Raw genomic sequence first — 25209 nt, 5'->3', positions numbered from 1 at the left:
AAATAAAAAGGTTGGGGGCTAACAAATGGACACATCTAACTAGAAGTCCCATGGTTTTAACCTCTTCCCCTGGACTCACATTGGGCTATCCAGAAACTATTCAGAACATGTGGGGACTTTTGACTTTGCAACCAGAGGTCATAAGAAATAGCTTAGAGGGATTTAGAGGCAGAATTACTATTCTGATAGAAATGGCCCTCAAGAAACCTATTTTTTTAAAACATATTTTTATTAATTTCAGAGTAGAAGGGAGAGAGAAACATCAGTGAAGAAAGAGAATCATTGGTCGACTGACTCCTGCACACCCCCTACTGGGGATCGAGCCCACAACCTGGGCATGTGCCCTGACCAGGAATCAAACCATGACCTCCTGTTTCATAGGTCAACACTCAACCACTGAGCCACACCGGCTGGGCAGAAACCTGTTTTCTAATTGGTGGAGGGGAGGATGAAGGAACTTGCCACACACCAGGAAGGAACCATCAGCACTTCTATTCAGTTCCATTTGTAAATGAGCCCACATTAGTCAGGAGGAGGAAAAGGCAGATTTGCCTAGATGCAGCCAGTCAGAGTCAGGTTCTGTATTGCTCTTCGAGCCCCTAGTTGTCCTCTCAGGATTTAGAGCAGTGGTTCCCAACCTGGGACAATTTTGTCCAACAGGGCACGTTTAGAATCATCTGGAGACAGTTTTGGTTGTTGCACTTTAAGGGAGCTGTTACTGGAATCTGGGTGGGGTAGAAGCCAGAAAGCCATTAAACATCCCACAGTGCATAGAAGAGCCCACAAAGGATGATCCCCTCCACAATGTCAATCATGCTGATATCTAGAAACCTTGGTTTAGAGGACACCCAATCTTCCTTCACTAATCTTATTAGATGTATCATTGGCAAATGTATATTAAAAGCTATACTCAACACACTGAATTTTTAAGGTTTCCTCCCTGTTATTTTTCCAAGTCTGTATTTCAATGGCAAAACTATTTTGTTTGGTGGAAGCAGTTCTGTCTTCTGGTTGAAATAAGCATGGAGAGCAGAGTTCTCATTTTCTGAAGGCAGACTTTAAGTCAGACTCTGTGTGAATGGCAGGTTTGAATTTGTGGGCCAGTCTCATAATTGTACCAATTGCATTTATGACACCTTGCTCTGACGGCAACAGGTTGACCAAACAGAGCACAGAGAACTTGGGAAGATGTAGAAAAGGAGGCTAAATAGTTGTGTTATATTTATGCAAGTTTCTTTATCTGAAGGTCATGGCTTTTTTTCTACCAATATGTCTAAAAGAAGGTATACTTAGTAGCAGTCTTGTGGGAATGAAACACACTTCTGAACCAATTTTATATGCCACCAAAGAATCTTTAATCACCAAGCTGGACACTAAAAGTAACATAACGAGATAAGAAAATAAACAATATTCTAAGAAATCAAACCCATGCCTCTCAAACACAAGTCTACATAATTCAGTCTAGGGAAACAATTGTGCCCACCACAGATTTAGGCCCCATCTCCAAGTAACAACATACATTTGTTTTTTCACTTGCAAAATTAAAACCAATTCTTCAAGTACATTCTGTCTTGGTTCTTTTGCATTTCATTCCTTGGCTACGGATCCAAAGCCCAACTTGTGGTAGGGAATTAAATAGGACTGGTGTAAACAAGCAAATTTAAGGAGATTTTAGAGGGTAAAATATTCTATTTGGAAGCAAGTCTGCAATGGTTGAAACTGCTGTGTCTGTCTGGGGGGAACTCTCTCCTTAGGTCTATGCAGAATGTTGTCAGCTGCTGTCCTCAAAGCTGCCACTATTCCGGCAAGAATACAAATGCATCGGGCTCATGGGATCGGACACGTAGCCTGCGTGAGAAAAGAAGTTCAGCTGTTACCTGGCCTTTGAGTCCATCTCCCCATTATTCTCCACCAGCCTCACCCAGTGCCATGCACAGCTGCCAGGCAGCTTCTCCTGGTTCATGGATACAGAGTCCAGACAAGGGTTGCTGGCAAGCAGTTGTAAAACAAAAGCAAATTTTAAAATGAAAACAGAGAGCTGAGACCAGAGGAACATACATGCTAGCTGTCTGCTTTGGATCCAAGCTGGCAAGATGGCATGTTGAGTTTGGAATAAAGAAGGGTACAGTTCAGAAAGATGTTGTATCATGGTGGCTAAAAACATGGGCTTCCATGGCAGGCAAGTCTGGGTTTAAACAATGGCTTCCCTATTTACTGGTTCTGGGATGTTTGTCAACTTAACCTTTCTAAGTCTCCATGTCTTTATCTGTAAATGGGAGAAAGAGTAGTACTTACTCATAAGGTTGGTAAGGCACATAAGTCAATCAGTACAGGGTCTGATTCAGAGTGAGCACTACAAAACTATGGCTAAAAAGGGAAGGTGGAGATGGCAGTAGGGATAAAGGAAAGAGACATTCTCTGGAGTAGGTTGGCTCTGGTTTGTTTTTTCCTACCTAAGAGCCTAAAATTTTTTTCTTTTTTTAAATATATATGTTTTTATTGATTTCAAAGAGGAAGGGGGAGAGAAAGAGAAAGAGAGAGAGAGAGAGAGAGAGAGAGAGAGATAAAAATCTCAATGATGAAAGAGAATAATTGATCGGTTGCCTCCTGCATGCCCCCTACTGGGGATGGAGCCTGCAACCCAGGCATGTGCCCGGACCGGACCAGAATTGAACCATGACCTCTGGTTCATAGGTTGATGCTCCACCATGGAGCTAAACAGGCAGAGCTAAGAGCCCAATTTTTAAGTGGATGTTAATACTTAGGTCTAAAAACCAGTGGCATTTGATGCTCATGGAAGCAATAGACCTGGGTGTGTCCAGAACATGAGCTAGTGGCTCAGGATCTGGCCTCTATGTTAGAGGACTCAGGGCAAGGCAGGGAAGCAGTTACCTTTGCATTCCTAGCGAGGAAGCTATTCATTGCTTCTGGGGAAATGGGCACATTTGTCAATACCTATTGCTGTTTTCGCTCCCCTTTGATAGCGGAGTTTTCAGGACTCAGCCATCTACATTTGCATCAAGACGTCTAGCAATATGCAGCTGGATAGGCGCATTTATTTTCATAAGAAAGATCTCTGTCAGAATCTCTTAAGCAGCATATAAACTCTCCTGTGAGGAAAGCCATAGCTGCTGCTGCTGCTGTGGACCGGCCTTCAGTGGGGCTGGCCCCGGCTGAGATGAGGGGAAGCAGGACACACATTCCTGAGTCCTAATTCTGGGTGGACTCGAACAAAATAGACACCCTACAGCAGTGATGGCGAACCTTTTGAGTTCAACGTGTCAGCATTTTGAAAAACCCTAACTTAACTCTGGTGCTGTGTCACATATAGAAGTTTTTTTATATTTGCAACCATAGTAAAACAAAGACTTATATTTTTGATATGTATTTTATATATTTAAATACCATTTAAGAAAGAAAAATCAACCAAAAAAATGAGTTCGAGTGTCACCTCTGACACGCGTGTCATAGGTTCACCATCACTGCCCTAGAGCAAAAATATTCCTTTTGTCCAGCCTGAAACTGTGACTGCATTCGGGCATGGATAGATGTGTTAATAAGGTCGTAATCCTTTTATTACTGTAATCAACCTTTGATGTACCACAAGGGATTTTACTGCCTTGCAATGCTCCATGCCTCTCTCCCCACATCACTCCAATGGAAATCTGATAGTGAGCGCACCTCCCTCCAGTGTGGGCAAGCTCTCCTCCAGGGAGGGGCAGCGAAATCAGCAGGGCATGGGTGTCGTCACTTATTACTGAAGCTGTCATTGCCAGAGTTGAGGGGCAGATTTGCTGCTCTTGGGTAGCCACTCAGCGTAAGGGGCACCCAAGTGAAATCTGACCACAGGCTTTAGGAAAAGACTGAACCATGTCTGCACATGTCCTGTTACTTTAGGGTGAACTCTAGCCCTGTTCTTTGAGGTGTGGGGCAGAGGAGAAGAAACAGTTCATAAAGTTTCTGTTATACCACAACAGGTTTATGAAGTGGAAATGGAGGGCAATTAGAGGGTTCTTCCTTGCACAGTCTGATGTTCCTAGGGGAGGGCAGTAAATATATCTTCTTTGTCTACCGGGGCTCCCACTCCATCTAAATACCCTCATGTTTTCTTTTACCCTTGGTACAGATAGGCATAGAAAAATGCAACTTTTGTACTATTGCATCCCTTTGTCTTATTTCTCCATCTTGTGGAATTCTACTCCAAGTCTTATTCCTGTAAGAAACAGATCATTGAATCAAAGAGATGCTTCATCTTGAAACTCTATCATGAAAGGAAAGACTCCTGGTCAAAGCGTACATTTCATGAGGTGCCCTATATTCTGTGGTTGTACAGTCCCATCTGTAAAAGTTTGAGAACATGATATTATATCTATCAAACATGTAACACTCAGAGAACATCTTCCCTGTTACTGGACTGGCCAATTGTGTAGTAAAATTGATGATAAAAAGCACCCAGTTGCATTCTGTGCATGTGTTGGGAGCAGAAGCACAATGTTTCTTTCCTTGAATGTGTTCCCACATAGTTAGTCTGCATCTATCCAGAATAATTCTCCCCTCTGTGTCTTAAAAGCTTCCCAATGCCTGAGGTAGCGATACTCTGCAGATGGGGTGCGTTGGTGAGGATCCCAAAGCTGAGGGCCTCCGGGCTCTATTGCCATCTAAATCACAACACTGGGAACACGCCATCCAACTTATTCTTGCCCAAACCCAGTGCTTGGAATAAACCTGATCTCTTTAACTGACATACTTTTTTTTTTTTTCAGTCCTCCATATTGTCAGAGGAAGTTCCCATGAATAAATGAGCCCGTTGAGCTAACATTCCAAATAATGCAGAGCCTCTCAGGCTTAGAGGTTGGAAGAAGGACGTCACGGGCCCAGCACATTCATATGGCAGCTGATGATAAGGGCGATTGTCCACCCTCTGGCTTCAGGGGCCTGCATAGGACTGTGTTAACGATTTCAAAGAGCTTTATTAATTCCTTTTAAAGCAGTCCTGTGCAAAATGGATCTCATCAGTGAGGCTCTTACTTCCTCTCCACCTTTTTGAGGAAATGGCTGGGTGTACCTTTTACCCTTGGGTGCTTGTTAAAGGGGAAGCACTCCCCCAACATATGATGTAAGTGCAGAAACTCATCTCTCTTGTTTTTTTCTTCCCTCCCTACACCCCTGTGATGTGGGGCTCAGAGGCATGGACTCGATCAAGCGGCAACACGGTATGTTTGAAATGTCACGGGATGCAGGAGATGATTTCCCTAAGAAGGTTGTACATTTTCCCATACACTTGCACACACACTTACACATGTATATACACACACACTCTCACACATTATTAAACTCAAAGGTAAAGGTAGAATTATACAACTTCAAGATCAAACTTTGCACTTTTGTAATATTTTAAAAGCGACCTTCATTTCTAGTTATTACAAAACAGAAATTTCCCCCCTCGTTATCAAATAGGTATCACCTTCCCGGGCAGTTTCCTTAATTAGTCTGAAGAATGTGTACACTTACCATATTTGTCAACAGGTGAGAACTGAAGGTTTCTCTTCATCTCCTCCAAAGACAGGCCCTGAGGGGAATGCTGCCCAGCACTGGAAAATTCAAGGAGATGCACTGTTTCACACTGTGAAAACCATGGTGGTGGTTTGCTAAGAACATTTTTATAAAACAGATTTTTTTTTTCATTCAGCATAGATCCCAGAGAACTGGCAAACGAAAACAAAAGTGTTTTTTTTTACCAATACAGGGGAAGGTTCAGAATTTCAGTGGTCCCCCCATATACCGTACATGATTTTGCTTCCCATGCATGGTTGCAGTGACCCATGGTCAAACACAGTATAAAAGTATTAAATGGAAAAGTCAAGAAATAAACAATCTATGAATCTTAACTTGAATCATCCATTTGTCCAGTATAACCACTTACCCAAGGAATATGACTTGGAGTAGAATTCCTCAGTAATACAATATATGCTACCCTCTCCTTATCCACTTAGTAGCCATCTTGGTTATTAGATCTACTGTCGCAGTATCCCAGTATTTGTCTCAAGTAACCCCTGTTTTACTTAAATAGCCCCAAAGTGCAAGAGTAGTGTAAATGTTATCCTAAGTATGTATATATAGGAAAAACACATAGTATATGTAGGGTTTGGTACTATCTATGATTTCAGGCATCCATGGAGGATCTTGGAATGTGTCTCCTGTGGATAAGAGGGAGTGAGGGCTACTGTATTTGGAGGAAGTCAGATCTAGTGTGAGTCCTGGCTCCTCCAGGTAGGCTAGAATTCCCAGCTGTAACCTTGGGCATGTCACTCTTTCTGACCCTCAGTTTATTTAGATGGGATAAGTACCTAAATAATTTTGAGTTTGTTTTAATAATTAAATATAACAAAAAGGAGCACTGAATCTAAAATCTGGGTTAATATGCTTGCAAGGCTTACTTTAAAGGAACTAATAACCACATTATTATCTTAGTAATAACCGATATAAATCAAATACATCCCAGAAGGTATTACTATTGTTGTGGTGGCAATTAAAAGAGCGTGACAATAATATATGCCGCATGCTTCCTATGTACTAATCATTTACATACATACATAATCTCATTTAATTTTTATCATTACCTTATCATTATCAAATTGTTTTATCCTTTTATAGATTAGAAAACTGAGGATGGAGCAATTGAATAGCACACAGGTTTGATAAATGGCTCATGTAGAATTCAAACCCAAGTTTCTCATATTCCAAAGCATGTGTGCTGATCCACTATTCAAAAGGGAATTTCTTCCAGATTCCTGGCCTTTATTAATCCTTCTTTTCCCCACACTCTTCTTACCCTTTCATCATTTTGATTCATGGCATTGCCACCTTCCCACTTTTTCAGACTCAAAACCTAAAGTTATCAAAACTCTCACACTAATATTTCATCACATCGGTCAGTTACTTAGGTATCTGTCTTGTATCCATCTGTCTTATACACATTTCAGCATTCTCAAATAAGCTGCATAGTTATCTCCAGGACTACCCTCACAATGTCCACAGCAGAAGTCTTAATATCCTGTCCCCAAGCCACTTCTCTCCATCTCAATTCCTGCCACTGCATCATTCAGTTACTTAAGCCAAAATTTTTGGAATCATCCTTGGTACCTTTTTCTCACATCTCTCACCTAAGTCAAAACGTTTTAGCTCTGCCTCCAAAATGTAACCTTAGTCTATCCATCTCTCTCTTCCCTCAAGGTCTAGGCCATATAATCTCTTTCTTGTCTGGACTTCTTCAATTTGGCTCCTAATTAATCTTCTTGCTTTAACTTCTGTCCCCTTAAAATGCATCTCTGTGCACTATGCAGAGTGACCTTTTCAAAATATACAACAGATTAAGCTATTGCCTACTGAAAACCTTGCGTTGGCTTCCCAGTTCATTTAGAATACAATGCAAATGCTTTACCCTCCTCGACAAGGCCTCTGCGGGTACACCACTCCCCAGCTTGTGCTAAGGACTTCTTTTGGGGATCCTTTCTGTCCCATCAACTCTCCAAGCTCCTTCTCAAACCAGAGCTTTTGCATTGACTCTGCTTGGAATGCTAGATGAACCCAAATCCTGTTTGGCTGGACCTTGTCCTGCCTTCGCCCATGCCTGGCTCCTCTGCCATCCAGGCCTCAGTTGGAATGTCACCTCCTCAGAGAGGTCTTCCCTGACCACCATTCCAAAGTGGCCATCCTCTGCCTATGGTCACTTTCCATCACATCACATCAACTTCTTTCTTTCTTTCAGAATTCCATAAAATTATCTTGCTTATTTATCCAGTTATTTACATACTGTCCATATTCTTTTACAAAATGAGATTGGAAGCCTTGTCTATCTTGTCTCCCTATTTTCTGCTACATATTCAACACTCTGAACAGTGCCTGGAACACAGAAGACATGAAAAAAATTAGTTTTTGAATGATTTAATTAACTAATAGATCCCTAAGTGATGTCCTTCTCTTCAGTCACTCAATCCTCCCTTCACAAGGTTTTCCTGTGACAAAAATCTTACCATGCACACACCTTCCCCCACTGTAGTTCCTCAGGCTAATGTTCAAATTCCTCTGAAATCCAATCCTCCTTGTGTGTATCTTGCATTATACACCGCCCCCCACTCTGATTTTTCCTAAGTTCAAGCCACACTAATGGGATTTGGACTTTGCAAACATTCCTGAATTTTCCCTACTCCACGGTGGTAGCTGAGCTGCTTCCATAATTGAATCTACCTGGTGATGTCTTTTTTATCCCTGACAAGGAGCAGCATGATGTTGTGATGAAGAATGAGCATTCTGGTGCCAGACTCCTTGAATTTGAATTCTGACTCCATCACTTACTAGCTCTATGACCTTTGACAAATTCATTTAACTGCTCTATGCCTCATGTAAACAGCTATAAGATGGGAATACAAGACTTAAAAGGATAATCATGAGAATGAAAAGAGTTAATAAGTTTGAAGTCCTTTGAACAGTGCTGGCATTTAGTAAGCACTCAATAAATGTTATCTACTTTGATTATTCATCAAGGTCCAACTCAGAGACAGCATGTCCTCAAAGTCCTCTTGGAAACCCCCAGTCTGAACCACATACCCTCTAGCGCTTTGCATTCCTTTCACAGTGCTTATCAGAGCCTGCCGTGGTGAAGAATGATCTGCATGGGGTGCTAGTGAACCCCCTAAGCAGATACTCTTGAGGGGCAGAGGTCCTATCTAAGACCTTTGGATCTCCCACAGGGCTTAGCTGGTTCTTTATAAATAGTTAAAATCATACAAGTATGTTAAATAATGTTATTGCCAAATGTTCACTCAGAGAAGTTAGATTTCTCTAAATTTCCACAATTAATTCACTCACTGTCTTACAAATAACTCCATGTTTAGCCTCACTTTTTCTTTTTTTAAAGATTTTTTTAAATTGATATTTAGAGAGAGAGGAAGGGAGGGGGAGAGAGAAACATTGATGTGAGAGTAGAACCTCGAAATATCCATTGTCTACCTCCTCATGCCTCCTACCTCCTGCACACCCTCTACTGGGGATCAAGCCTGAAACCTGGGCATGTGCCCTGACTAAGAATTGAACCAGCAACCTTTCAGTGCACGGGTCAATGCCCAATGAACTGAGCCACACCAGCCAGGGTTGGCCTCACTTTCTTTTATTTTTAAAATATGTTTTTATTGATTTTTAGAGAGAGAGGAAGGTAGGGGATAGAGAGATAGAAACATCAATGAGAGAGGAACATCATAAATAGACTGCTTCTTGCACGCACCCCTACTGGGGATGGAGCCGGTAATCCAAGCATGTGCCCTGACTGGGAATTGAACTGGTGACCTCTTGGTTCCTGGGTCGACATTCAACCGCTGAGCCGCACCGGCTGGGCTGGCCTCACTTTCTTAAGCTATAAAGGAAAGATGCTGTTTCTTAGAGGAAAGCAATGATTAAAAGGAAGAATAAAAAGTATTGACTTAAAGTGGGACATGCTGTGATCTCAATCCACTTTAAATGGCAAACTACACTCAATTCTGGGCAATAGAATGTCATTCAGGATATTTTTCAAAATAAAATATACTCTACTAATACCTATAACCTCTTTAGCACCCTAGTTCCTTTTAAGAAATGTGCTATGCACAGTAGTCTTAGCAACAACAAGATAATAGAGAATAAATATTTTATCATCAAAAAGGCTATCTGGTTTCCTATGAATAAAAGCCCATCTTCAAGCTGCCTTATTTATTCAGTTGCTGAATGCAATTTGTGCCAGGGGACTTAACCTTCCTGCCCAAGAGATACCACATACTCCGGCTGTGGATGCTGTTACAGGATGACAGACAGATGGAAGCTAAGCATGCCCAAGTCAAACAAAGCAGAAGAAACCAGACTCTGATCAATGAAACCAGTTGTCCTCCACCCATGTGCATCCCAACGTCAGCAGAAGTTTCACAGAAGCCCAGAGTTTAAACAGAAACAGCAGGACCTCTCTTTGCTGAAGTTGTGGTCAGTGAAAATAAGCATTTCCAGGGATGCAGCTGCACCATGAATTCAATGAAAGTAAATGTGAACTAATGGCAGGTAAGAAAGGCACTCAATTTTGCAGTGTTTCAGTATTACTATTCAACTAGGTAGGCTTCTTTATGCTAAAAGGATACTGTATATCATATAGAGGCATATATGTGAATAATATATAATATTATATGGGTTATTTCATGTATACATTTGTGAGAATGGAATGAAATTTTCTCTCTCAAAGTGAATAATATGGTCTTTAGGTTACCTTTTGCATACTATCACATCATATTGCTATATCTTATTTTAGTGCTAAAAATGTTTCAGTCATTTTAGGCTAAACAGTTCATATAAGCTCTGTGATGTATATGTAAAGATCAGCATAATCATCAGCCATTGTCTCCTACAAAGTTGCACTAGGAAATGAATAATTTATCTAGAAGGAAGAACAGAACCAAAATTGAAAACATATTTCTTGCTTCTCACTCCATGCTTTATAGGTGTAGACTACTCAGCAGACTGTCTGTTACTTAGGATAATTCTCACCCAAGTCCACATATGCAATTTGTACATTCATGTGTGCATGCCATTTAGGCCATGGCTTGTCAGCACAACTAGCATGTTTGCAAATAGTCCCATGGTCTGTGAATGAACTATGCACCCTGACCAAAGACAAGGAGGGTGTTAAAAATGAAATTGTGAGGCTAACCCATATAATATTTCAGCCAAAATGAATGCAGAGAAAATGATGCTCATGGCAAGCACATTAGGCAAAAAGTATCCAATGAGAAGTAAATGTAAACTACAGAAGAGCTATGAAGTATGGGAAAAATGCTAGAAGATAGAATATACCCCAAATCTAGCTTAAATTCTTCAAAGCAGGAGTAAGGCAGAGTCTATAATCTAAACTAGTGGGTTAATGTACTTTGTAGACAAAACTTCAGAAAAAAAAAATATTAAAACAGAGTTTTTCTGTACACTTAAACAAATTACTGATTACTAGACGCCATCAGGGGTTTAGTAAGAATAAAAATGTCATGTTAGATTTGCTTTATTTCTTTTGGGTGGGGATACATTTAAAGGGGGAAATCCATAGGCTAGAACATACATCTGGATTTTCACAGACCCTGGACAGACTTTCCACCGATTACTTTGTAACTAAGAAGGGAGAGTTGTACCAGGCCAAAAAATGGTTAGACTGGATTGTCACTGGCTGACATACAGGACTGGTACACACTTCAGGTAGGTGACATTACCCACAGGGTTAAGCTGAGCCTTAGACATTGGGTATAGTTAAAACAAAATAGCCCATTTCCTAAAAATAGAATTTCCAGACACAGATTGGGTTGTTCTAGAAGGGAGTACTTCCAATCCCTGGAAGTGTTTAAACTGTGTTTGGAGCATCTTATGGCCCTGGGTGCTGTAAGAAGGATGTAAGCGGTCACCTGGATGACATGACATCCCAGGTCCCTCTATCTCTTACATTCTGTGGTCCTTTAAAGGTTTTCATGAACCACGTAGACCTGTGAAACCGGCTTTGATGTTTGGAAAGGCAGAGTGAGATTTCACAGTTCCGTCTCAGGCAGAAGATTTTTATCTTCCTTATCTGAAGTGTGTGACATTTGGCCAGGTCTGAGTGCCTGATTCCCACACACATGCCACAGCATACCTGGCCACACATTACCACTACAACTCATGTGGTGTTTGTAGCTTTTTGTGTACATGTATCCCATTTGACTTATAGGAAATGTAGAGTGATCATAGATGATTATTTTTTTCCTTAACTTCCTCCTGCAAATCAGACTTAAATGACAAAAACTAAACAAAAACAAAAAAAGAAAGAAAGAAACTGTAACTGAACTGTGCTATTTGCTTCAAAGAACGATCTCCTTTAATGCTCAGTTTCAAAGGAAGAACCACACCACCATTGAAGATGAACCTCAGGAAAGTGTGAAGAAGTCACTTTCACTTACATCCATCATTAGAGGTTTAAATGGCATGTTAGGTACTGGAAAATCCGGACTGCTTCACCAAGTTTTTATATAAGATTCATGTAGAATATTTATGTTGCAATGCCCGAGGGGTGTGGAAAAACCCTAAAACATGATGTTATCTGTTAGTCCAGAAAGGTATGTTGTTAACCAAGGCCCAAGAGGAAAGAAGGAAAATTCTGTCGGAAGAGACTCTGAGGACTTCTGGTACCATCTCTCCAGAGGGTGATAGCAGGCAGTACCACAATGAGTCCACCTGGACCCATTTCAAGCCTCAAAAGTAGCCAGTATTGTGACTTCCAAATACAGCCTGCCAAATGCTTTTGGCATTGGAGCAATGAATCATGGTTTTGGCTGTGGGATTTCATGAATTCTCAGAATATTTGCTAGTGCCATAATGGCTTCTGACTGAATTGCATTCCAGAGAAGACTTCAGATGGGCATACAGTCCATTTTTATCACATTTGTCCAAGTGTGGTTTTTGCAGAGCTGGGGACTTAGATTTGGTGAATTGCAGTGAATATATATAGTCCACATGGCTTGAAAGCAAGAGTGAAATTACAGCAACTGCATAAAAAGAAAGACTTGGAGCATTGACTTCTATCATAATGATATAATAATAATAATTTCTTAGATTTGCAGAGGGCTTTATAGCTTGCACATACTTTTCTATTGATTAGCTTAAAACATTTTTACTTTATGAGGTAAAAATGAGGTGTCTGGGAAGGCATTAATTTAACCTCCATTCTATGCAGGTGGAAAGTTGGGCTCAGAAAGTTAATAATGTGCATAACAGAGTTAGTAAGAGGCAAACCAGAACATGAACAAAAGATCTTCAAATTTCTAGTCCATGCTCTTTCTTCTAAAACACATTACATTTAAAAAAGAAATTTTTATCTTTAAGTATTACATATGTCCTCCTTTCCCCCCAATTAACCCCTTCTAGCCTGCCCCCACCTCCCGCCCCAGGCCGTCACCCCACTGTCTGTGTCCATGGGTTATGCATACATGGGTACAAGTCCTTTGGTTAATCTTTTCCCACTCACCCACACACCCCTGCCTTCCCTTGAGATTGGACAGTCTGTTTCATGCTTTTATGTCTCTGGATCTTTTTTGTTCATCAGTTTATTTGTTAAAACACACTACATTTAATCATACATAGCATATGTCAAACTATTGGTCTGTTACCATATGGGGAGCTCACTGACTTAGTGATAAGTTACAGAGTTTTGGGCCTTTTGCATATGAAGATGAACATTCAATTTCTCTTAGAGAAACATTCCTCATCATATCAGAAAGCAGATCAGCTTTTTCATGTTTTGCTAGATCTTATAAAACATGTTACTTTCTTTCTGTCCAACATCAGCTTGCCTGTCCCCGTGCAGTGGTGCCAAAACACGCGACACTTTCTTTTAGAAAGTTCAGTGTGTATGTTTTTGATCTTGTGTAAGCTTTCCTGAGCTGATCTTGCATGGACCCCTTCTCCTAAACACTGCCCTGGGCTACGTTGAACAGAAAACCGTTAGGTTACCAGTATGATTAAAGACTTCAGGCAAATTCTTATTTCACTCAAGTTGGCCCAATTAGTTTGTATGCAGCTGAAAAGCCCTCAGGCTACCTGTAACCTGGAAGATTTAGCCATTTGGACTTTGCATATGGCAACATACCCAAGGCCTCACAGCTTTGTAAATATGCTGGGTGGTTTGTTGTTTCTTTTGGCCATCTGTCATAATGATGTTACCTACATGAGAATATTAGCATGAGCATCAATGCACCCTATCCCCTTCCTTCCCCTTCCTCATGAGGAATATATCCAAGTTAGGAGTCATTTCTCTCACTCAAAAGGAAACATATACAAGGAACATTCTAACCAGAATTTCAGTTCTTTTGACACTAATATCTACACGACTAATACAAAGAAAGGTGGAAGAAACAGCCCTCTGAGATCCCTAATAAAGGTGTTTACACAAGGAAAATAAATGCCTTGTCATAGAAAAGGCTACTAGAGTCATCTGACTGTTCCCTTTGGCATTCAGCTGAAAATAAATAGATCTATTTAAAACAGATCTGTCAGAAGGATAAATGCCTTTTGAGGCTTTGCAATGTCTTTCAGTGCAGCACACCTTTTCCCTGGCCTAAAGAGACTCCATTAGAAATGGGATCACCTTTGGCCTAACTTTGAAATAGTCCAGTCAGACTCTTATGAATAAGCATTTGTTAATTTATCAGCTAAGCTCAATATGTTTATTTATTCATGATTTCATTCTGGCTGTTTTCAAAACATTATTTTGTCTTTGTCAATATTCCCTACTTGATAATGTCCTAAATTAAAACAAATTTATTGCTCTCATTACAGTGAATGGGCAATGGCCAAAGTATTTAATGGGGTCAGAGTTCAGTACAAAATATCTCTTTCAGGAAAATCAAACCCATCAGCTTTCTTTCAATGGCAAATGTCCCCAGGCTATAAAAGGACTAAAAGACTTGGCAATGGGTCATGGCCGTGTTTGAGCCATTAGGCAAACATCCAAGGTCTCAGCTCCCCCATTTTTAAAGGAAAAAGCAATTAGGCAAAGAATTATGAATAAGGAAAAATGCAGTGAGAATTGAAAATGTGTGTTAATTCCTTGATGGCTCATAAATTATTAATATGCTCAACAGTAGCTTAACACCACCACCACTTCTCAAGTTACCTATACTTTAAGCAGGTATAAATGAGTCAATGGTACGATCCAGCATAAGATGGACTTCGCATGCCTTGACTGCTAAAACTGAGGAACATGCTTTTAATATAGCAAAATCTTTCTTAACCTTTACCTTTTGTACTCATCATCCAAAAAAAGAAAGCATTTACAATTTTAGAGCTCTGAGATCTTGGTAGCAGGATGGTCATAAAGCCCACTCCTCATTAATTCATTTTTCCACATCTCACTTTACCAAGAAGCCTTGTGAAGTGAAATAACTTATCCAGGTTCATCTATCAAGGTTACAGTGAAGTCAGGAATATAACCTAGAGTTCTGAACTTCTAGTCTTCTTTGATGGCTTTTATTCTTATTTTTAAGGGGGAAAAAGAAACTAGAATCTGCTGTGTACCTGCTAATTGCCTTACAAACTTTATTACATTGGCTCCACCTGACAACCCATTTTCCATGTGAAGGAAACCAGGCTCAGAGAGTTTAAGTCTTGTCCAGGGCCACAGAGCTGTAATTCAAACCTAGGCCAAGCAGCGTCCAAATCTCCTGCTTCCCCCACTTAACTCTGTTGGTTCTAGAAATGATTTCTAAATTTACACCTATAACCTCATGTGTCTTTCTCTCTCCAATGTTGTTTATCAGGCACAATGCCAGGTGCTATGCTCAGTGCTAAGGGTACAGATATGAGCGTGATGGGCATGGATTCTACTCTCTGGGGTAGATAGTGATGTAAGCATGATGGAAGCATGTACAGATGGATTTCAGTGCCTGGGAATCTGGTACTTGCTCTAAGAGGTACCTTCCCACACATAGGAAAAGGACAGGCAAGAGTCCCCAGGGAAGGGGGTTCCCGGGGACAGGGGTAGGCCTACATAGAGGTATGTGTAAAGACCTAGGGAATCGAGCAGCTCTCCCTTTGAGATACACCCATCTTTCTCTGAGTACCTCTTTACTTTCCCACATAAGACGGTCCTGGCTTGTTTCATACATTCCTTGTCCCAACCTTGGAATCTGCCATTTCTTCAAAACACTGTTTCCTTTGGGTGGGGAATTTAGAAATCACAATCTAGGTGCTTGGTGTGCTCTTTGCCGTTTGAAGTGTTGCTGCTCCCAGGCCTTCTCATCAAGTAGGCAAAGCTAGACAACATGCATGGATATACATCCATGTGTAAACATTTTTAGATCTCCCCTCCTCCCAAATTATAAATTCATACCCATATCTCCAATTCCAATCAACATCACAGGGTCCTTTCCAGTTTTCTCCCTTCCCATATCTATATGTCTCTTCTCGGATGGTGAGAAAACTGGTTCCCACACTCCTTAATATATTTACTTATTTAATCAATGCCTCTGAATGTACAAATCTTCCATTGCTGTCACAATCCCATCCCTCAACACACACACACGGATACCTCCTTTATCCCACATGGGCTCTAACATCCCATACCCACTGTTTCCAATATGTGGATGCCCTTCTTGCCCCCTTGTGTTCTAACACACTTCTTTGGTCTCAGGTTTCCCCACCTGCTTGCCCTCCTCATTTATCTTGGGCTCCAGAACTCAGCACTGAGCGATGTTCCTCATTCTGCTCAGGTTCCTTGCTGTACCTGGATTCTAGAACCTTGGCTGGGCAGCCCTAAGCCCCTGTGGAGACCCTTTCCTCCTCCAGCTCTGGCTCCAACACGCCATGCCATGTAGCTGCCACCCACCATCCTCACCATCCTCATGGATATTCTCTGCACCTGCCTCAGAGTCAGATATCCTGCTCTGTCCCCCATGGGGAAGCTGACCTTGCCCAGCCCTGTCTAATGGCTTGTGGACTAAACTGTTTAGGAGCAGAAGAGAAGGAAAGAGAGAAGAGCAACAAGGATGAACTTTTAAAAATGTTAATCAGCCCTAGCCGGTTTGGCTCAGTGGATAGAATGTCTGCCTGTGGACCAAAGGATCTTGGGTTTGATTCAGGACAAGGGCATGTACCTTGGTTGCAGGTTCCTCCCCGGCCCAGGCCCTGGTCAGGGCTCCTGCAGGAGGCAACCGATTGATGTGATTCTCTCACGTCGATGTTTCTCTCTGTCTCTCCCTCTCTCTTCCACTCTAAGAATCAATGGAAAAAATATCCTCAGATGAGTTATTAACAACAACAACAACAAAATGTTAATCTCAACAACATGTTATGTCCCTGCTCACAATCCCTGTGACCAGTCAACATGTATACAACGACATCCTAATGCTTTGTCTGGTTTGGTAAAGCCGTTGTGGTCTGGCTTCTTACTTGTCTACCTGGGACTTTATTCCGTACCACTCTGCCCCTGCCTCCTACCCTCTGTTCACCTTCTATTTCTTCTCCTTCTATTTCTTCTCTTTATTCCTGCCATATGAACTCTACACTTGCTTTTTAGTTCTCCTGAATGCTTTTTCCCATGGTCTTCCTTATTTTTGCTATTCTACCCACCTCATCTAAGCTTGCCTTTCAGTCACTGTTTATCCCACCAACCTGTTTGCCTTGTCTGATAGCATTTATCACCATCTCAGGTTTCTTATATATTTATTCATCATTTGTCACCTGTGTAGGCAGATACAGTACTGTTTATAGACCTGAACTACTTCAAAAGTCCCCTTCAGAGGTTTCTATACACCCTCATTGTTTCCTGTGTCTCTATTCTTAAAGGAGGGCAGAGGGAGCTAATGTTCCTTTGACAATTCTAAGGCATGTTCTATTCCCCTGGAGGTTGCAAAATGAGGTTAACTCTGGGTTACCCATAGCAGTGGCTTATTCATTAACATACCCCTTATTTACTTTTCTTCCTTCTTTTTCCTTACTATGCTTCTTGAAATCATGTCCCAAAAAAGCAATTTACGCTCAAATCCATGTTTTTGGAGGAACTTAAATTAAGATGGCCTGCCTCTCTCGACCAGAATATCAGTTGTATAACAGCAGGAACTTTTCATCTTGCTTATTAATGTGCCTTGATCCCTAGTGCCTTAAACTAATTGTCATGTACTAGGTACCAAATACATATGTATTAAATAAATTACTGAATAAATGAACGATGAAACTTTCTTCATGTTTATCTTTGTTTATTTACATTTAATTTATTGGTCAACCTCCTTCCATTTCTTTTGTTTTGTTTGTTTTTTTTAATCCTCACACAAGGACATTTTTTTCCATTGATTTTTTAGAGAGAATGAAAGGGAGGAAAGAAGGAGGGGAGAGAGAGAGAGAAACATCAGTGTGATAGAGACACATTGATTGGTTGCCTCCTGCATGCACCCCGACCGGGGCCAGGGATAGAGCCTGCAACCAGGTACATGCGCTTGACCGAGAATCCAACCTGAGACCCTTCGGTCTGTGCACTGATGCTCTAACCACTGAACAAACCAGCTAGAGCAACCTCCTTCCATTTCTTTAGCCACTCTCAGGGACAAGTTGTATTCCCTGACTGTTGCATGCATTAGAGCAGTGATCTCTGCAGAAGTCTCCCAGTTCCTATTCCCTGTCCAGCCCATATCACCTTCCACATCATTGCCAGGGAAATCTGAGAATGATTCTCTGTTATAGCCTTCATCACGCATCCAGTGGTTCTCCGGGCAGTCTTACAGATAGAAAAGTGAAACCAAGCACAGTGGAGAGAGTCTCTGTTCAAACTTCACCTCTTCTGTCAGAGTGATGGCCCCATGGAAAAGGAGACGCAACCACAGTGGCCTCAGTGCTGACCCAACGATTTGCTCTCATCATTGGCACAGAACTTGTCTCATGATGCATATTCATCTGATCCACAACTGGATTCTGGATTGTTCGTGGGGAGGGACCCTTATTAGTCCTTGTGTTCTCTGGGACCTCACTCAGCCCCTGGCATTGACTAGTCAGAGTAAATGCGTTGACTCCTGGAAGGTAGCCTTTATATTGTTCCATGGGGAGATGAGTTTCCAATGTGTGCAGTTTTAGAGCCATGTGACTTGGAGAGAATGGATGTTTTATGTTTCTAGAGCAGGGGTCAGAACAATTTTCCAGGAAAGGGTCAGATAGTGAATATTTTAGGCTTTTCAGATCGTATGGTCTCTGATGTAAGTGTTCAGCTCTGCTGTTGTAGCACAAAAGCAGACATAGACAATGTGTAAGCAAATGAGTGAGGCTGTATTCCACTAAAATAAAATAAAAAACAAAACAAAAAACAGGCTGGGAGTTGGATTTGGCCCATGGGCCATAGTTTATCAACTTCTCCTTTAGAGCAACAGGTAAACCTGATATGGGTTCTGCCCTAAGGGGCCTTCCACTTTGGGGCCAAACAATTCTATCGTAATGGAAGTAGAATCTCCACTCACCTTTCAATTTTTTTTCTCCTAGAAGTTGAATAATAAAGACTAGAATGAATGTGCTAACAGCAAAAGGAAAAAATACATAGTTTACATTTATTCAGTGTTTACTGTATATCAGACATGCACAAATTCTATTCTCACTTAATCCTCACGACAACACTATATATTCTTATTTTCATCCTATAGATGAGATATTTGAAGCTTGGAGAGCCCAACTAACTTGCCCAAGGTCACATGGCTTATACATGGTAGAACTTGAATTTGAACTCAGATCCAACTAAGCCCAAGCTTTTAACTACTACTTTATAATAATGGCCACTGTGTGGGTACATAAATGAAAATTAAAAGTCCAATTTTATTGATTAAAGATAAAAGCAGCAACTAGATAGGCACCTATAAAGGAGTACATATTCGTTTCTCCTTTCGATTTGATGAAAGTTCAAAGTCCATCTTTGATGATGTTACATCTCTAGGCTCCATTGTGCGAATTCAGATCCCTGCAAGAAATTCCATGTTCCTTTGTTCTTTATGACAGGCCAGTCTGGATGGGAAGGTTGAAAACTCCCTAAACTCTTTGAACATGCAGAACATTGATCTTCACAAACCATTTGAAAAGCCCTAAGGAGGTTACAAATTACCAGCAATGTTTGTTGTAATGTTACAAGTGCATGTATGCCAAACCTCTGGGACCTTTTGCCTCATCACACACCACCAAAGCTTTCCCCTTCTCCTCTGTGTATTCTTTGCTGTCAGACCCTGAATAGCAAAATGGTATTATGTTGCTAAGGTGCCTTGCTCTCATGGAAAAAACTCTTCTCCTGCCAATAAAGGGCAGGGGGTGGGGGGGATACATTCCTACCCACTCTGTTGTGATGTGCTGCGTCCTTCTTTGAATCCTGGGGCCACCAGGGGTTGGTATTTCCTGCTGAGCAGGCCAGTGCTCCTGCCTTCTGTGTTGGCAGGAACATGACTGGGTTCTGTAAGAAGTGCTTTGAGCCTCTGCACTGCTGGGCCTCCATGGTCAGTTTTGCTTTGGTATTTATTAAGCCTTGACGTGTGGCACACCAGACTGCACATTCCTTCAGAATGGGAGCTATGCTTTGTTATTTATCTCTGTAGCCCTGGCATTTGAGGCCCGGCACAGAATATGTTCTCAATACATTTAAATAACGAATTTGGTAGAACTGCAGTCCTGGTCACTTCTCCAGCTTCATCTCTCAGCCCCGGTCCCTGGGCAGGTTTGCCAAGTGGTTAGGAGCACAAGGTCTGAGTCAGACAGAGTCAGGCTTCCAGTACTGGCACCTGCACTGCCCAGTTCTAGCTTTTGACCAAGTTACTTAACTTTCCTGTGCCTCATTTCCCTCTCTGTACAGTGGAGGATAATAATAGTACCTATCACATAGGTAGGATTTTGGGGTGGATTGTGCAATGATATACGTGAAAATGATGTAAAAGAATCCCAAGACATATTACTCTCATTCTCATTACCATTTCTGCCTAAAGCGTTCTTCCTTTCTCTTTTTCCATTGAATAATGGTACTCATTTTGCAGCTTCCTTCTTCCCAACATTTGGTTAGCTGCCCTCTTCAGGATGTTCTTGATCACATTGTTGATCACTGCTTTGTTCACTTCCTCCCTCAGTGCTCAGCCCACATCCCATGTTAAATAAAATACTTATTAAATAATTGAATGAGAGGAAAGCAGGTTTAAAGAGCAAACTAATTGCCTACCATTCCTCTCAGTGCCACAGAGTACAACGAGTAGAATGATCCTTTCAGAAAGCAGCCTAATCCTGTCGCTTCTCTGCTCAGTTCCCTGCAGTGGCAGCACCTGGGCCTCAGTAAATGCCCAGGTCCTCCCCATGGCCTGCACCTCCTTCAAGATCTGCCCCACCCCCATGGTTTCTCCGCTTTGTCTCCTGTTCCTCTCCCCTGTGGTCACTTTGCTCTTTCTGGTCTCCCGGCTTTTCCCCGAGTTCACAGACTTCATCTCGCCTCGGGAAATTGGTGCTCACTGTTCCCACAAACTGGAATGTTCTCCCCCAGGGGCCTGTGGTTTTCTCCTTCACTGTGTTTACATCTTTGCTCAAATGTTACTTCTGGGTGAGGCCCTCTCTGACCATGCTGTTTAAAATTGCAAAGCACATCTCTTTCTGCGCTCCTTTATCCCACACCCTTGCTTTAATATACTGCATAATTTACTTTAAAAAAGTCTATCACTCTTCTCCTCCACTAGAACAGTAGCTCTGTGAGGGCAGAGATTATTTGTGTATTTGCTGCTGTATGACAGAGCCTGGAAGTGTAAGATCTGGATAAGTATTTGCTAAACAAGTGAATTTATTAAATTAAAGAATGTGCATAGCCTCCAGACTGAGAATAATGGGAAATCTTTTATGAGCTTCTTTCTAGAGAGATTGTGGCTTTTTGATAATAAATTTTCTTGTACACTTTTTGAATAGGAATGGCTTTGTGGAGGCCCCTCAGTGAGTCACCACAGTTAGTCCTACCACAGGTCTGGCCACAGCCAGTGGGACCAGGCGGCAGCCCTGGCGTCCACACAGTGCCAGGTGTAGAGGCTTTGCCCCTCCCTCCTGTTGGAAGAGCCAGACATTGTTGATCATCGCTTTGTTTACTTGCTGTCTCCCCTCCCCCGGTGCTCAGCCCACAGCCTGTGTTAAATAAAATACTTATTAAATAATTGAATGAGCGGAAGGTCCACACGACATCCCCTCTGCCGGTTCCCATCACCAGCTCAATGGGCAGAGATCAGGCTGCTAAAATACCCAAGGCTCTTCCACGTGCTTCCAAGTACTATCTGGGGCCAGTTACCACATAGTTACTGTATGTTTTAAAGTTTTTTACATAGAACAATCCACTGGAGCTTTGTGGACACTGCAGCCAAAATTACTCGATTGTAATGGTGGCGAGGCCACAGTGGGCTCTTGCCATATGTCAAACTTTTTCAATCTCTAGTGGACAGCTGGACTTGATGTTAGAAATTCGTGCTGCTGCTCATGAACCTCTTGAAGCCTTAGATCATGCAGTGCTGGGTTTTATGTGTTCCCAGTCTAATCTTGAATTCCCTTTACAGTCAAAGTTTCCACTGAGGTCCGGAGCTAAGGTAAGAAGACAACTCATTTTGAACCTGTATAAACACCAATTTAAATCCAGATTTGAACCACACAATTGATATTCCAATGTTATTTGAATATTTGAATAAAATGAATGTTATTCTTAGATTGCCTCCTTAGACATTTCTCTCTGACTCTGTCTGTCTGTCTCTCTAACACACACACACACACACACACACACACACACACACATACTTTAGGGGCTAAAAAAATAAACCACTTATATTTTTGGAACATGAAGAAAAAAGACAGATTTCCCTCGTTTTCATGCTACTCTTAAAATGTGTAATATCCTCAGGAGTAATCCTTCCATACTGTGTTGTGAGAATTAGTCATGCAACTCCAACTACAAATATCCCCCAAGCACCACTCTGGAAGTGTACCTATTGGTCTCCCTTTTAATGTAAGACACCCAGCTGAAAGGAAGCCGTGTCTAGGGAACGGGTAATCCGAACTGTGGTGAGTTCCCATAGGAACGCTGGGAACACGCTTCTTCTATTTATGTGCTTTTGCAGCAGCTGTCTCCTTTGGATTCTGGCTGTTAGCAAGTGCAAGCAGCAGCTCCAAGCATAGAACTGCCCTAAATGTCTCTCTTTGAAGCCCTTGAGTCTATAGCCTTCTATTTGTGTCTGGCCCCGATTCATCATCGACCTGAATGCTTCACCTGCTCTAAGTTTCCAATACAGCTAAACCAGATTTTAAAAAGAAAGAAAGAAAGAAAGAAAGAAAGAAAGAAAGAAAGAAAGAAAGAAAGAAAGAAAGAAAGAAAGAAAGAAAGAAAGAAAGAAAGGAAGGAAGGAAGGAAGGAAGGAAGGAAGAAAGAAAGAAAGAAAGAAAGAAAGAAAGAAAGAAAGAAAGAAAGAAAGAAAGAAAGAAAGAAAGAAAGAAAGAAAAAACAACCCCTGGCCAGTGACTCTCAGCAGGAGAGTCGGGAAGGGAGAAGGGTAGGAGCTGAGGCAGATGATAATTACTTTCTGCCGCCTATGTTTAGAAGGATCTTGATATATCTCCCTCACCTGGATGTTTGGCTCTGTCTGGAATCCAGCTACCTGTTTGGAAGATTAACAACAGGTGGATACAGACTTATAATCACTCTGGACTTTAGAGTAGTTATGATTCATAGCAGAAATGGCATATGTATGGAGGAGTACAGATTTTGAAAGAAACTTTTACTTATTCTCAAGGCTCTAAACACTTAATATTTAAGTAGAAATACATCCTTCACTCGCTTCTTCATTCATTCATTCATTCATTCATTCATTCATTTATTATCTGATCTTGTGCCCCTCATATAAAATGTATCATGTTTTTTTTTTTTTGATGAAATGGCCTATTCACCAGCTCTGTGGGTCCATTTGATCACTATATCCCCCCAGACTGAAATACAGTGAGTCCTTATCAATGATTTGCTAATCCAAAGAAGGAAGTTTGAGGGGGGCTTGAAGAGACCTAGAAAGATGGTGGCAATCATGGGAAGTGGTTTCAAGTTTTTCAGCAAAATATGAGGCAAGTGAATTCTATAAGTATATTTAAATGTCATGCTGTTATATTTTTACACTAGAGATCCTAGTTCAGAAAATTTTGGAGACAAAACAGATTGTCATTCATAATCCAGGTAGAGATAACAAAAATTTCACAATAGAATGGTGAACATTATAAATGTTAATCTTTGGTTTATCTCAGCCATAATATATCCTCTTTCTGGATCTCTGCCTTTATTTAGGAAAAATTCCATGTATTACATCAAATTTTCCTTTAAAGATACATTCTGCAGGATTGTTTTGTAGGACCATTTATTTTACAAAGGGATTTTCAGAAGTTTTCTTTCCTATTTTTCTAGCTTCCTTATTATTTTAGTTTAGAAAAAAATCAATTTAAGGACTTTTAAATATTGCACTGTTTAGGTAAAGTAATTTGTTTTAAATTGAAAACTAAATATTTCCTCAAAGATGCATATTGGTAAGTGGTGTTTTAAAATTCATACTTTATTTACGGAAATGAAATTTCACAAAAGCTAGACATGAGATTTAAAAAATACAATAATTTTGAACTTAAAAAACAGATATTATTTTGAACGCTGACTATGAGGCCCCCGTCACTGACAGTGTGCTCCCCAGACAGGCTGCAGGTGCAACACAGAAACCATAAACTTAGCCGTAATTAGCAGATTCCACTAAAATCCTTGAGCAGAGCATGAACTCCACTGCCATGCCGGAAAGGAGGCGTTGATGGGGGATGTTGAAGACTTATCCTCTAGAATAAGGACAGCTTCTCAGCAGAGAGCAAAAGTCTGTGGTTGCCTGTTGGCTACATCAGTCCCATAGGTAGAGAAGAAGGAAAATGCTGTAAAACTCTCACAAATAAAAGCAATAAATAAAGGGAGCAAATGGTAGGAAGTTATGTGGAAACCGGAGACACAATACACAAGAAGGTAGATCTCCCTCCTGTCCTCTCAACTTCTATTAATGGCTCAACAATTCTTCTAGTCACCTGGACCAAAAAGTTGAGAGTCACCTGCAATGACCCCTTCCTCCTCAATCGATCAGCAAATCTTCTCGCTCCACTCCACTGAGCCAATATTTCTCAACATCTATTCCCCTCTCTGTTTCTACTTGTCTTAGCTGGGAACCTCCTGCGCTGCCATCTGTCCTCTAGTACCCTGTACAAAGCTGCCAGATTAATCTTTCAAAAGCAGAACTCTGGCCAGGTCACCACTGGCTCAAAAACTTTGAATGGCTTCCTCCTGTGTGTTGGACACAGTCAAAGATGATTGCATTAAGCATCACTTAGAGCAGTGGGTCTCCATGTGTGGTAGCTGGACTATCAGCCTCAGCATCCCCTGAGAACAGGTTAAAAATGCAAATGTTTGATTCCTCATCACACCTACCCAATCAGCAACTCTGGGAATGAGCCCAGCAACCTGTACTTTAAGAAGTTTCCCAGATGCCGAAGCCGGTTTGGCTCAGTGGATAGAGCGTCGGCCTGCGGACTGAAAGGTCCCAGGTTCGATTCCGGTCAAGGGCATGTACCTGGGTTGCGGGCACATCCACAGTAGGAGATGTG

General features: G+C 41.4%; 1 protein-coding gene across 1 annotated transcript in view; it reads right to left on the bottom strand.

Annotated features, from left to right (window-relative positions):
* Positions 1 to 1331: 1331 nt before the first annotated feature.
* TNNI3K (TNNI3 interacting kinase) overlaps positions 1332 to 25209 on the bottom strand; it is a 296569-nt gene continuing 272691 nt past the window's right edge. Inside the window, exons 25-26 of the mRNA XM_070405387.1 lie at positions 5512 to 5591; positions 1332 to 1848 (exon numbers count right to left, since the gene is read on the bottom strand). Of these exons, the coding sequence (XP_070261488.1) occupies positions 1772 to 1848; positions 5512 to 5591 (157 nt within the window). The 3' untranslated portion in view covers positions 1332 to 1771. The remainder of the gene's footprint in view (positions 1849 to 5511; positions 5592 to 25209) is intronic.

The sequence above is a fragment of the Myotis yumanensis genome, unplaced genomic scaffold, assembly GCF_028538775.1.
Source record: "Myotis yumanensis isolate MYYU_CA2020_CCGP unplaced genomic scaffold, mMyoYum1.0.hap1 SCAF_2, whole genome shotgun sequence".
Classification (NCBI taxonomy): domain Eukaryota; kingdom Metazoa; phylum Chordata; class Mammalia; order Chiroptera; family Vespertilionidae; genus Myotis; species Myotis yumanensis.
The sequence above is the reverse complement of the archived record's forward strand: the minus strand, read 5'-3'. Positions and strand labels throughout refer to the sequence as shown.